The sequence below is a fragment of the Gymnoscopelus braueri genome (assembly GCF_963280865.1).
Source record: "Gymnoscopelus braueri genome assembly, chromosome: 15".
NCBI classification, from domain to species: domain Eukaryota; kingdom Metazoa; phylum Chordata; class Actinopteri; order Myctophiformes; family Myctophidae; genus Gymnoscopelus; species Gymnoscopelus braueri.
This window is the reverse complement of record NC_137620.1, coordinates 22937927-22952800: the sequence shown is the minus strand read 5'-3', so window position 1 is coordinate 22952800 and position 14874 is coordinate 22937927. Positions and strand designations below refer to the sequence as shown.

Below are 14874 nucleotides of genomic sequence, written 5' to 3'. Positions count from 1 at the left end.
GCGTGTTGGTGGGTAGGTCGATACGCATGGTGGGGCGTGTGTGTGTGCGCATGCATGCAAGACTTAAGAATCCTTTCTAGTACCCAAATGTGTGTTTGTGTGTAATTAAACAAGGACATTCAGTCTAATGCCTAATTTGTTTCGTATGACATTGTTGCGCACCGAAAATAGCCAACAGACAAGCTTACAACGCATCACAAATGTGATACATTGTGAGCTTTTCTATTGGCTATTTTCGGCACATGACACCGTCATACGATGAAGTTTAACCCAAGCTTCACATACTTCTAATATACGCTCATCAAATATCACACAGGTGATATTTGTCAGTCTCCAACAGAGAGAGACACACACAAACACACAGGGGTACTTGTGGAAAGTACCCCTGAAAAAAAAGAGGGGAAAAAAAACATTTCTTTCTTTTGTCTATTTGCCCCTCATCTCGTCTGTCTGTCCCATGTCTCACCCTCCCTCTCATCTGTCTCTCCAACATCCTTTTTCCTGTCTCTCCAACATCCTGTGTTCCGTGCTCGTACTTGTCCTCTCTCCTCTCTTTGTTCTCCTTACTCAATTTCCCTTCTCTCTCTCTCTCTCTGGTCCTCTCTCCTTCTCCCTTCCCATCTCCCTTTTTGCTTTTCCTTGTCCACTACAACCCTCTCTAAACCCTCCTCCTCTTCCCCCCCCCCCCCCCCCCCAATCCTTCCCATTTGTCCATCTATCCGTCCATCCGTCCATCCAGGTCTATGCTGAGCAGTACGGTGGATAAGTCGGAGAAGACTTCAGGCGGTGTGCTCTCCTCGCCCTCCAACAACGATGAAAACAACTCCTCACCGGGCTCTGGGAACACTGGTAATGCTGCCTTTATTAAGGATGTATTGTCCTTAACTGGTTAACCCGTTCAATCCAGGAACGCATCTGTGTCATTTTAGCTATAACCATTATTTTATACTTTGGCTATTCAAAGATAGCAGATCTACAAGCTCTATGATATCTATGAGCTTGTATATCTGCTGTTTTTGAATAGCCAAAGTATAGAATATGGATAAAGTGGTTACCCAGATGCGTTCCCGGTTTGAATGGGTTAATAATACTTTTAACATTTTACTTGTAGTCATCTATGTTTCCCTAGTTGTTGCCATCATGACGATCGGTTAATGTTCCCTTTTGGCTACAAGAGATGTTTAAAGGGGGTGTAACTGATATACAAAATAAGTGTTAAATAGCTCTATATTCTGATTTAAAAAAATAATCATTGCTGTAGAGTTGTTCAGTCCAAGGGTGTCCCTGGTACTGGAGTCTTCTCTCTACAACAGAAAATATGTTTTTCAGGTCTGGATACAAATTTTATCCTGTGATGAAACAAATAAAAGAATGGGACTGGAACACTAACATTTAGGCTGATAAATTATCTTTGTGGCGTTCTCTCTCCTGACTGGATAATATTGGTATCCATACCTGAAAATGTATTTTGTTTACTAAAGAGCTGGACAGTTAGGCGAGCGACATATCTGCTATTTTCGACCAAAGTTTACTCCAGAATAGGAACGCTAGGGTTCTTGTTGTTGGATGCATTGCATGCAAGATGAATAAGGTCTCTGTTTCTGTCATCTCTCTCTTTACCTCTCTCTCCTCTCCATCCATCCTCTTCGTCTATCCTTCCCTTCCCTCCCAGGTGGTACCGGCACCCCACCAACGACACTGGCCGGCGTCAAGGACCCGACCAAGCCGCGCTCGCTGCGCTTCACGTGGTCGATGAAGACCACGTCGTCGATGGAGCCCGCCGAGATGATGCGCGAGATCCGCAAGGTGCTGGACTCCAACAGCTGCGAGTACGAGCTGCGTGAGCGATACATGCTGCTGTGCGTGTCGGGCAGCCCGGCGCGCGACGACTTCGTGCAGTGGGAGATGGAGGTGTGCAAGCTGCCGCGCCTGTCGCTCAACGGCGTGCGCTTCAAGCGCATCTCCGGCACGTCCATCGCCTTCAAGAACATCGCGTCCAAGATCGCCAACGAGCTTAAGCTGTGAGCCGAGCGATGCCGAGCACCGAGGAAGAAGGCCGAGGGAGGGAGAGAGAGAGAGAGAGATGGGTAGGCAGGAGGGTGCTGGGAGTTCACGGGGAGGGTGGTGGTGGAGGGGGTGCATTTAGTTGTTTGTAGAGGTTCGGGCGGCGCTGAATGCCTAGTGGCAGTGATGCTGTATTGGGGCGGGATTTTTTTTTGGGGGGGGGGGGGCGGGGTTTGGGAATGAATGTCATGGACACGCAGGTGAGGTGCATCGTGAGAATTTTGGGGGGGGGGGTCTCATTTTGGAAAGTGTCAATGACGACTAAAAAGATTTTGAAGTAGAGCTGTCGGCCACAAGAGACTGTTTCGTCCAAAAAAAAGGTTTATTTCATTCGACTTCCTGAGAACAGTAGATAAGAGACTTGACGATTTTTCTTCTGTCTCTCTCTCTCTCTTGGTTTCCTTGAGTTCTGATGTTCTACACAGAAACAACAACAGGGTTCTTTTGTTTCCGGGTTCTGTCCGAGTTCTGCTTTAGGTGTTCCCAGGGAACCTTTCACGTTTTCTCTGCATGTCGATGATTCTCCACTCTGTTCTACAAGGAGTGCTCACTTTGATCACTCTCCTGCTATTTATTCTGTTTTCTAACCACGGTTCACACAACAACAACAACAAAACAGTCCGGATGAGAAAGCGGGAAAATAATAGGGAAGAGTGTTGGTTTGAGCGATAGATGGGATGGATGGAGAGATGAACAGATAGGAGGTGAGAGAGAGAGAGAGAAGGTGCAAAGGAATGACTGGAAATCTAAATTGCGTGTTTTCATAGAAGATTTCCCAGGAATAAAAGTCCCTTCTTTGGAATTCTGGAACAGGTAGAAAGTTGAACACAGTCTCACAATCTCAGTGGACTCTCATTGAGCCAGGACTGTGGAAGCCCCCCCCCCCCCCACACACACACACACCTTTCTCTCTCACACACACACACAAACTGTATGTGATCCGGACAGACACGTTGGTGAAAGGACACTCCCAACCCAACTCCAAAAATGGACTTCTTTGACATCGTTCCCCCTCAAACCCAAACCACCCAGTCTCCCGACACACTCAACCCTGTGTGTGTACACAGTCACACACACACACACACTCCTCTCCCTCTAATGTGTGAACTGAATGCCGCACGCCCACCACAGACCTTCACCTCGCCTCTTGGAGTGTTTGTTGGAATTCCACGTGCGACCACCCCCCTCCTCCCGACCCCCTCCACCTCACCAAGTCCCGTGCCAACTGGGCTCGGAACGCCATGGCCGGACCGAAAACCTCTCTAGTCTGAAGCTTTTGATCTTTGTCTCTCTCTCTCGCTATTTTTTTTCTTTATTTAATTCTTGTCTTTTCCTCTTTTAATGCAGGTTGCTTTAACGAGAAAAGAAAAAAAAAGTTGTGCACTGGAAAAGATGTGGGTGGGGGCGGGTTGTAAAAGATTTTATGTTGCCTTTTCTCTGAAGTATAAATGAAAGTTAGCATCCCTGTGGTGTTGCAAATTTTGTTTTCTTGATTCTTGGGGTGGTTAGTCACCACCACACGAGATGACCCTTAACCACTTAAACCCTATGTACTTCGTTGTACGTCAAATAGCGATAACAGCCAATCTACAAGTGCACATACTTCGTTGTGAACTTATAGATCTGCCATTTTCACAGAATGTTCGCCTATTATGACATGCCCAGAACGCCAGGGTTCACATGGTTAACTTGTGTCACGAATGGAAACCATTGATGTTTATTTTGTAATATTTGTTATGGCTCTGGGTGGCATTGCACCTTCCTTCACAAAATGTCCACCCTGGCGCTTGGAACCGACATAATGTCCCCCACTTGACCTCATTCTATTCTTTCCGTCCCCACTTTTGACCTCTTCTTTCTCTCTCTCTCTCTCTCTCTCTCTCTCTCTCTCTCTCAAATCTAATCCTCTGTGCTCTCTTCAATTCCCCTCTCTCTGTCTCTCACTACGTGTTTCCAAAGAGTTAAAATAATAGTAAAAATAAACACCAAGCTATCTATTTAGAAAAAACAAACAAAAAGAATAGAGAAAAACAAAGCAGATCACTGGAAGAAAAAAGTTTAAAAAAGTTGAAACGGTGAATAATTTTCCCTCTTTCACTTCTATTTTGATTTGATAATATTCTATTTTTGTGTCGTTGAGACCTTTTGTTTTTTGGGGGGAGGGTGGGGTTTGTACAGGTTGTGGTCAGGTATGGTCAGGGGTGGCACATCTGATTATATCATTGCTGCCTTTTCAGTGTAGTGCAACTCTTACACACACACACAGACACACACGCACACCACTTAATGTATTGGAACGGGCACTCACACTTAACACACGCACACAGCAGTGACCCCTACGGCACATATCCGCTGATGTCGACAAAAAGGTGGAGGTAGTGGGTGGGTGGTGTTAAATGACTACTGCTTGTTCTACTTTTAGCCATTTGGGGGCGCTGTACACAAGTAGTTTATTTTAATTTTTTTTATTTCTTTTAGTCTTTGTCATTCTTTTTTTTTTTTTTTTTTTTTTCTCAGCCTTAACTTGTCACCGGTCCAGAATGACTTGAAATGGAATCGAGAGAGAGGAGGAGGAAGCAGGTTAAGTGCAGAGAGGAGAGAGGGCGTGTTTATATAGCCTTCCATTGCGCACACTCCCCAAGGACAAAGCCAAACTCAAAGTCCTTGGAGACCCAGTGTGTGTGTCTCAGAGAATGTCCCCATATCCCATGTCTCACATTTTCCTTCTCTCGATGTGTCTGCCCCTTCCCTCCCATTCGTGTCCGTGCACATTACTGGGTTTACTAAGATTTATACTTAGTCGTACGATGGCGACGAGCAACAGAAATAGTCGATCTACAAGCTCACGACACGTCGCAGACGCAACGAGTTGTGAGCTTATAGATTGGCTATTTTCGGTGCGTACACCGGCATTTGGCATTAAATTATCCTCTTACAAACACAAACAAACAAGAAAAGACAAGACAACAGTGGCTTCTTGGTGTCTCAGACTCACAGACAGGGGGCAAGACCCGTCCCGAATTGTCACACGCCCAGGTGTGGTCAATAACTTTCTTCAGGGACAGACGACTCTGGATTATAGCGGAGCAGATTGGAAATGAGGGGGTCAACAAGGCACGATGGGTCACAAATGTCCCCTCAACAGGTGTAGCTAACTTAACATTTTACTTTCCCTTTCTCTCTTTCACAGTGACACAACCGTTGTCTCTCTTTTTTTCACGTTTTTAATACGTCACAATTTGCGAAATCTTTGTTCGTTTTTTTTTTTCTTTTAAAGTTGATCATTGTATTACGGTGCTGGGTATTGGATTCTAATTATTATTCTGCCTGTTGCTGTTTTTGTTTTATTATCATTCTTCTCTTTCAGGATTGATTTTATTTGATGTTTCGTTTTACATTGCTGTAATTTACATTGATTTTAAATGTGGTTTGTTTTTTGTTTTTTGAGCAAACTGTAACTTTAGTGGTGGGAACTTGGGGGCTGGGAGGGCTGATCGACTCCTGACAAATGTATTATTTGTTTGTTTTTTGTGCAAAGACGAAATGATGAAAAATTACAATGATAGTAATAAAAACAATGATATTAAAAAATTAAGCTGGTTGCATTTAAAACCAGTGTAACAAATGGGTTGTTGAATTGTGTTTTTTATTTGTTTTTGTTTTTTAAAGGGCAACGGCACCATTTATGAACCTGAAACCTATTCTTTTTGCATGTTCGTCTAGCTGCATATAAACCGTCAGGATGATGATGGGACTCGGGTTTGGAAATTGGGAAAGTCGCCCGTTGAGATCTTCAGACCAACTTCGTTGCGTGCCGAAAATAACAGCTCGGCTATTTTCGGCGCACAATGAAATATAATTTGGGCTCAAAGGCTCGTCGCGGAGCTTTGATCTGAACTTTGTTTAGGTCCATCTATCTATTTATTCCTCAGTGTTCAAATGGAACCAAACGGACCAGCAACGCTCCATTTGTACACTCTTGGAGTTACAGACCCATAAGGGTGTTGGTAGCTATCTGTTTTTTAGCTGGGGACCGCCTGGAAACAACACCCCACATTGATAATCTCTGCACTATGTGGTTGAGTGTCTACTTGGGGACTTGACTGGTTACGTGAACATCTTCATGTACTGTAGGTGCATAAGGCATTGAACCACACAGCCCTTCTGCATTCCACTACAGCCTATAGTCTTTCAGGAGTGGGACGATGCAAGTAACTCACGATTCGATACTGTGACGATATTTGGCCCTCGATAACGATGTCACGATACACAATATCTACGATAATCGATTCATTGCCAGAAATGTAATCTACGACACATCACGCTATCAGTAACTGAAGAAGAAAGAGTGCCCATAAAAAGCCCCAGATCGGAAATTATACATAGTTCAGAAATCAATCCGATTTCCTTCCCTAAAATCTCCTGTGCAAATTTAATTTACGTGAAAAATATATATGATGATGGACACATAAAAGTGCTAAGCATAAAAAAAAAAAATATGAAACCTGCACAGTGCTTTTAAAATATAATAAAATGTAGCTATTTGCTGTCACAATACGATAAGTGAGTATGATTGTTAATAAAGCCATTGTTCTTGCATCAGTAACGTTTTTTAATCTAATTTGAATTTACCACTGATAATGGTAGGCTAATGTTTCTGAACTGTTATCAGCCCACCTTTGAGATGCAGAGCGAGCAGACAGAAATGGTCCTCACTAATGATGTCACCAAGTATATGAAGATATGGTTGAAAATGGGTGAAGTGATCTTTAACAAGCACCTCACAAACTGAACATTTTCAGCTAAGTGCTCGTCATCTGTCACACAGTCGTTGGCATGTTGGCCTTCAAGCCTTTCTTTGACTCAAAGATGATGAGTTTTAACACATGGATAGCTTGCGTTCTCTTCTGGGCGATCTGTCTCGTCTTATAGCCTTTCGGTATTAGCGTAAAATCTATGGAGGTGCATGCTTGGTAAGCAGTGATAACATTTGCATTTCTGAGCAATAAGATGAGGGTGGGTGTTGTAAACGTTTGACCTCTGAGGTATTCCTATGCTTTGCAATTACTTTCATTGTGTAGCCTACATGTTTGACAGTAACTTTGTGTACATTGGTGCTTCAAAGTTTGAACTATCTTTAGAATTATAGGCATTGTTTATTGAGGAAATGATCCCATGCATATCTTTGAGTGGCAAAAGTATGTGATTATTTGCTTTCCTTATAGTATCTTTTGTGAAGCCACCTAAACATTTCCGGTAACTGTTGATCAATGCTGCACATCAACTTGGCGGGATCTCAGCCTATTCTCTCCTCTACAGAACAGTTTCAAACTCTGGGATGTTGGTGGGTTTCCTCACATGAATTGCTCACTTCAGGTTCTTCCATAACATTTCTATTGGATTAAGTTCAGGACTTTGACTTAGCCATTCCAAAACATTTACTTGATTCTTTGTTCCATCACTGATGGTGTGGTGGACAATGCTAAAGTCCAATGAATATTATCATAATGTATATGGTATAGTGTTACTGAAGGTTTGGCGTTACAGGTATCTTCCTATAATTTGAGTAACCTCTGTCGGTCCGTCTTCGTCTGTGGTGTCTTCGTCTGTGCCCGATCAAACTGCGCATGCGTCGCGACACACACGCTGGCTCTGTGTGTGCGCATGCGTCGCATCTACAGCCCCACAGCGTTGCACTGTTGCACACACAGAACACTCGCCTCCGTGGCCGTGTATGCACGTTGGGGAGGCACGTGTCAAAATGGACATTATTTGTGTTCGCGCGACGGCCGCGTATGTGTGTTCGTGACGGGGGACAGCTCTGGCCGCATGAGGGTGTGTGGCGGGGTGTGTGGGGGGTTGCCCGTGGGGAGGGGTGACCAGGACGTGCAATAACCTTCACCGGGTATGGTCTAGTGTAGTTAAACTGACTTAACATGCATAAATCAGTCTTTTTATACAACATACTTAGTTGACTGCCTTTTGTTCTAGTTTTGCTTCGATATGACATGTTGAGCATATTCCATAGTGTGTGTTGGAAGCCAAAGTTGTCCTGCCCACATTTTTGACCCTGAGTTGTATGTACTGTAGGTCAGTAGGTCACAGCATCAAAATATATGCTTATACAGCATGGTAGAAAGTAACTAAGTATATTTACTCCACGTTTGTACATAAGTTGATGTTTTATTAACTCAAGTACTGTACTTAAGTACATTTTTAAGTATTTTTTTTTACTTTACTGGAGTATTTCCAATTGTTTCCAAAACCTTTACTTTTACTCCACTACATCTCTGAGGCAAATATTGTACTTTTACTCCACTACAATTGTTTGAAAACTTTAGTTTCTAGTTACTTTGCAGATATAAATTATTCCATTATAGAACATACATTAACCACTTTGGCCCTATTTTATTCACCTGTTTCCTAGGCTGTGTGTTTTCCACTTCCTGTCGATTTGATCCAATGAAATCCAATGAAACTGGTCAGATGACCAATGATATCCAATGAAATCGACAGGAAGTGGAAAACACATAGCCTAGGAAACAGGTTGAAAATAGCTGATCTACAAGCTCACAATGCGACGCATCGCGACACGTTGTGGGCTTGTAGATCTGCTATTTTCAAACATGTTAGTACTTTTGATACTTTAAGTACATTTTGATACCAATAACTTTGGACTTTTACTCAAGTAAATGTTGAATTCTGGACTTATACTTGTAACAGAGTAGCCTACTTCTACAATGCATTATTGATACTTTTACTTAAGTAAAACGTTCCACCACTGAACCAAACAAACCAACCCCTGTGTTTCAGAAGCATGTCTGTGTCCCTTGAGCATAATGGATGCTGCAGAAGAGATTCTTGTGAGCCAGTAAGTCTGGTTTTAGCTTGGCTTGTCTGAGATCATTTCAGTTACCTCTTGAGTGCTGAGTCTATAGAAAACACAGCATCCCCAGATGTCCTTGAGCGCTGCTGAACATGTAGTCTGCCTCAGTGCAGTCGCAGTGCACCTTCTCAGCTGTCTGACGTGTGGAAATCCATACAAATAACCTTCATCAATCACACATTGGCCAGGCACCTTGTGAGTGACTTCTTGCTCTCAGTGAATTAATTTGAAATGTATACATTTTGTCAGCAATATGACAAAATCCTACTCCCAGAAAGATTTGAGGCATTATTTTTTTTTGCCATTTTCCCAATAACCTTCATAATGCTTGAGTTGTGACAACCTCCGAGTATGACACCAACTTAGGTATGCAGTCTAGCTGCATTGAAAAAGCCAGTGGTGGAAAAAGTATTTTTACTTAAGTAAAAGTATCAATACTGCAATGTAGAAATACTCTGTTACAAGTAAAAGTCCAGAATTAAAAATTGACTTGAGTAAAAGTACAAAAGTATTGATGTCAAAATGTACTTAAAGTACCAGAAGTAGAAAGTACTCATTATGCAGAATGTCCCAGTTCACAAGTTTTCAAATTTCAAAACATAAAATGTTTAAAAATCTTTTGAAAACAGCAGATCTACAAGCTCACAATGCGTTGCATCGCGACACATTGTGCGCTTGTAGATCTGCTATTTTCAAATGGCCTAAATGTATGTAGGGCTGAAGTGGGTAATGCTATGTATGTTTTGTAATAATAATCAAAATCTACAAAGTAACTAGTAACTAGTTTTCAAATAATTGTAGTGGAGTAAAGCATAATATTTGCCTCTGAAATGTAGTGGAGTAGAAGTAAGTAGGCTACTTTGAAAATTGGAAATACTCCAGTAAAGTCAAAACATTTCTCAAAATTGTACAGTACTTGAATAAATGTACTTACAGTTACTTGCACTGGAAAAAGCTGTTGAATGGACATGTTAACTCAATTAAAATAATTGACCCCCCCTCCTACATTCCTACCACTTGGTTTCATCACTTAAAGGTGCTGTAAGTGATGTTGTTCAAATAAGTGTTATATAGCTCTATATTCCCATAGTAATAATAGCTATAGAGTGTTTGTTAAATAACAGGGGTCTGGGATAACAATTTCATCCAATCAGGAGAAAGAACTCATACAGGATATACAGTAGCTCTCAGTTACAGCTGTAGCCTACATCAAAACTAGAGTCAAGACGTACTTGAATCTTAATAATAACCACTTTAATGAATGATTTGGGTCAAAATCACATAGAAAAATGTGTTAAAGGTGTTTAAAAGGGGTTACAAATTAATCCCATGGACCATTAGTTGACCTGGGCAACAAGAAAGAAACACCATAAGGGTCCTAAAAAAGCAGGTTACACTTACAACAAAATGTCACTTGGGTGCAGGGGGACCCCTCCCCTACTAGACAAGTCAAATCGGAAGGAATGTCACAAAGAAAATAGAAGATGATAAATGGGTACTGTCTCCTGATTGGATTAAGTTGGCAACCCACCTGAAAATGTTTTTATTTATTAATTCCTTGTCGGCCATCCCACCCATGACCCAAAATTGCATTATAAAACAAAATGCCAGATGCCAGAGGATTGGAGCTGAAGAGACGGGTATAGATCCCTGGCCTGTTATTGACCAAACACATGATTAGTACTGATATAGAGCTTTAACTTTTTCACAAACAAAAAGCCTTTTTGTTTTAGCCCAAACAAATATTACTTACACTAGCCTACCTTAAAGCTACATGCTCAATCAATAATGCATGAGCATTTCCTCAGGTCTCTGACTCTGAGTCTCTGACTGCAGGCTAAACATCTTTGGAGAGGCTAAAATATGAAGAGCCCAAGGGGAAATAAGCAGCTATTCTAATATCAACCGCTAGGTGGGAGTGTAGGAGTAGAATCAGATCAGTCCAAAATATCATTATCCTGAAGTCTGTAAGCGACCAGTGTTGCCAAGTCTGCTTATTATAAGCGACTTTGGGCTTGTTTTTCTGTAAAGTCGTTTGTCAATATTGGGCTTTTATTGTTTTTTATAGTTTTTTGGGCTTGTTTCTAAAGTGTAGTTGCTTTAGAAACGGGTGCCCCCCCCCATCTTAAAATATTTTGTGCCAGGGAGTATGGACCCCCCCCCCCCATACAAGATTTGTGTTTCTGTCTCTCCTCTGTCTTTCTGTCTCTCCTCTGTCTGTCTGTCTCTCCCTCTCTCTCTCTTCTTTCCCCCGACACGGTCGAGGCAGAAGGCCGCCACCCTAGAGCCTAGGGTCTGCCTGACGTTTCTTCCAGTTAAGAGGGAGTTTTTCGTTGCCACTGTCGCAAAATTGCTTGCTCAGGGTGGGATGTCGGGTCTCTTCTCTACATGTAAAGTGTCTTGAGACAACTTGTTGTGATTTGACACTTTAATAAAATTGAATTGAATTGAATTGAATTGTTAAAAAAAAAAAAAAATTAGGGGGGGGAAATAAATATTTAGTCTTTTTATAGATCTGCTATTTTCAAATAGCCGTAGCCTAGTCACTTCTTTTGGGCTTGTTTTCATAAACCTGGTTGCTTGTTTCTCTCACAAAACCTGGCAACACTGGCACGATGCATAATTCGCTTTTGTTCTGTATGGCCCATTTACACCTGGTGTTGAAATCCAAGCGAGAGTCTGGGTAGTAGGATACAAAGAGGGCTAATCTAAAAGAACGGCGTCAGTTTGATTCCTCCATATTTCAGCTGTTGTGGGTTAATAAACATTTTATTAACCTCCAGCTTAAATATTTAATGTGTTTCTTGAAATCCTTAACTGTAAGAATTCTGGTGTTTGAATGTAGCTTGTACCACCATGATCTAGGAAGACCCCCCTCCCCCAGGCCCCAGCTATATCACAATGAAAAGAGTGTCAGCTTTGGGACTAATGGCCAATGCCTTTGTAAATACCTACTCAGAAACCGATCAGCTTTTAAACATTAGCTTGAAGGGATAAAGAGAGAGACACCTACAAGACCAACCAACTCACTTTTCTGCCTTTCATAGGACACTGTGACTGCCCTCCCTTTCTCCCTCTCCCTTTCACTCACACACACACACACACACACACACACACACACACACACACACACACACACACACACACACACACACACACACACACACACACACACACACACACACACACACACACACACACACAGACACAGACACAGACACAGACACAGACACAGACACAGACACACACACACACACACACACACACACACACACACAGCTCCCCAGCACGCAGATGGCCCAGGCAGTAAGCCCCGCCCACAGGCCTTTGTCTTGATGTAAAAGTGTCATGGCCATCTATCGAGGGAGAAAGCAGCATTTTGTGGAGGGTCAGGAGGTTTTGGTTATAGGGACGTGTGTGTGTGTGTGTGTGTGTGTGTGTGTGTGGGGGGGGGGGGGGATAGAATAGAGAAAGAAACACTATATATCTACACATTAGCAGACAGCCGATATCAAACTTCTTTATTACATGCCTGTACTGTATACATAGGCCTACTGCATGTGCCAGTGCAGCAGCAATGGAGTGTATTCATGGTCATTGTTATATCTTCCAAACCTGTATGGTTTGGTGCCGTGACTTAATTTGTTTGACCCGTGCATATGTAGGACCCTACTGCGTGCCTTGGCCACTGTTTATCAGTACACTGACTGTGCCCAATGATATGGGATGCTGTTGAAGTAGGCTACATTTAATTGTCATACTCTATTCCTTTATGTATCTGTTATGACTCATATCTCCTGATCACATAATGTGACCGGTGCTATGTATTCTCTACTTACTTGTTTAATACATTTAAGAACTTGTCCTGTTATACTGCCTGGTATCATCTTGTTAGCCAAATTTGCTGCTTGCTTACAGGGGAATACTTCGACTGAATCATCATCACTCAACCAGTGGTGGAAAGTAACTAAGTACTGTACTTAAGTACAATTTTGAGGTACTTTTACTTTACTAAAGTATTTCCAATTTTCAATACTTTTAGGAGGCCACGTTTTTTCGATAACTTTTTTCATTAATTTTATATATTTTTTATTGTATTTGATTTTTTTTTTATTTTTCCCAACTTTTTGAAAAAATAGATGAAAAAATTTATTGAAAAAACACAGCCCCCTCACGCATTAGAAGGACAATATCAGTCACCAGCAGGGCAGGAATTTCAGGGAGGCCACGAAGGCCATGGCCGACAGTTCATATGAATGGCCTGTTTCACCCCTGCTGGTGTCAGAAGTAATTAAGCTCCATTCAAGCGGATGGGTTTTTGCCAAACTTTACACTTGATTTTATTACCTTATTAAACATTGTCATTAATACTATAATATGCTTCCAGTCGCTAGTTTAAAGTCTTATTTCAATCACCATGATATGCGTTTTGGTAAATTATGGTCCCATTTATTTTTAAATTGATGATAAAGTAGGGCATGCTGTAGGAGGGGCGTGGCTACCTTGTGATGATTCGATTGACAAGCTACACAACCAATAGCATTCATTCCCCACCCCCGCTCTGGTCCCAACCAATAGCATTCATTTCCGAGTGCATAGGATATAGAAAGATGGCGGATTTGAAATCGTTGAAAAATAGGCTTCATTTACGGTCTGTAGAGTCTATGGGCGTAACATTGTCCATACTTTTTTACTATGTCTGTCTGTCTGTCTGTCTGTCTGTCTGTGGTTTGGCCTTGTGCCCCTCAATGGCATGCCCTGAGGCCACAGTGGCCCTAATGCCCCAGCTGACTGTACCACTTTCTCCTCTGTTTCTTTCTTGTCAATAATGTAGACACCAGTGTCTCTTACTTGTCATGTGTAGACACTAGAGATTCTGAATTCTTAACTCCCCTTAGTCCCCATCTTTAAACCAATCCAGTGACTTTGATTGGTGCAGGGCTGAGTATGGCTCAGATTGTAAATACCATCATTTATTTATTTCACTGCAGATATATAGTCTACATATATTTTTTTTTAGTTCAATTAATTCTTTCAATGGACTAAAGTCTTGTTTTATTTGATGGCCTTCCTGTCCTGGCATTTGGCCTTTGTGCCCTCAAAAAATGGACATTACCAAAGGCCAAGTGGCCTTGCCCCTAAAATGACGAAATTCCAGGCCATGGTCACCAGAACCAAGGATGGGTGTTTTCGATTAATCTATCACGATTAAAGTGGAGTTTGAAGTTACAATGGGTTTGTATAGGAAGCGGGTGTGAATGATAAAATGAATATCAGATATCAAATATCTAATCGGAATAACGAATATCAAATATCTGAAATGTCCCTTTAATATTTTTTTTGTACTACGTTTTCCACCATTGCTCACGACCATTAATAAAAGAATATACTCTTAGAACCACATCACTGGGCCACTACATTCACAACGGTCATATATCAGTGTACATAAAGTGATGTCGTCAAGACTGACATGGCGACAGTGCTCAGCGATTGTTCAACAGTCTGATGGTTGACAGGTGGAAACTGCTCCACAGTCTTAAGATCAACCCTTCCCCTCCCCCTTCCGCTAGACACACACAGGCACGCATGCACGTGCAAGCATGCACGATTGCACGCACGTGCACACACACACACACAACGAGAGAGAGAGAGGTGAAAACATACTGCCTTTCTGGTCCAGCACTGCAGAAATTTGGGAGAGCAGATAATTCAGACAGACAGACAGACATAGACAGGCACAGAGACAAATAGATACATACATGCACACGTATACTGTACACAGAGAAACAGACATTCATAATAACAATTACAATGTGTGTGTGTGTGTGTGTGTGTGTGTGTGTGTGTGTGTGTGTGTGTGTGTGTGTGTGTGTGTGTGTGTGTGTGTGTGTGTGTGTGTGTGTATGTGTATGTATGTCATCTCT

At 42.1% G+C, this 14874-nt stretch overlaps 1 protein-coding gene across 8 annotated transcripts in view; it reads left to right on the top strand.

Annotated features, from left to right (window-relative positions):
* Positions 1-2196, top strand: part of mark2b (MAP/microtubule affinity-regulating kinase 2b) — a 76684-nt gene extending 74488 nt beyond the window's left edge. For 5 of the 8 annotated variants that reach the window (XM_080451870.1, XM_080451869.1, XM_080451866.1 and 2 more), the window contains 2 exons: positions 740-849; positions 1673-2195. In XM_080451870.1, the coding sequence (XP_080307996.1) occupies positions 740-849; positions 1673-2025 (463 nt within the window). In that variant the 3' untranslated portion in view covers positions 2026-2195. Of the gene's footprint in view, positions 1-739; positions 850-1672 lie in introns of all 8 variants that reach the window. The other 3 variants (XM_080451867.1, XM_080451863.1, XM_080451865.1) reach the window with 2 other exon arrangements.
* The last annotated feature ends 12678 nt before the right edge of the window (positions 2197-14874 follow it).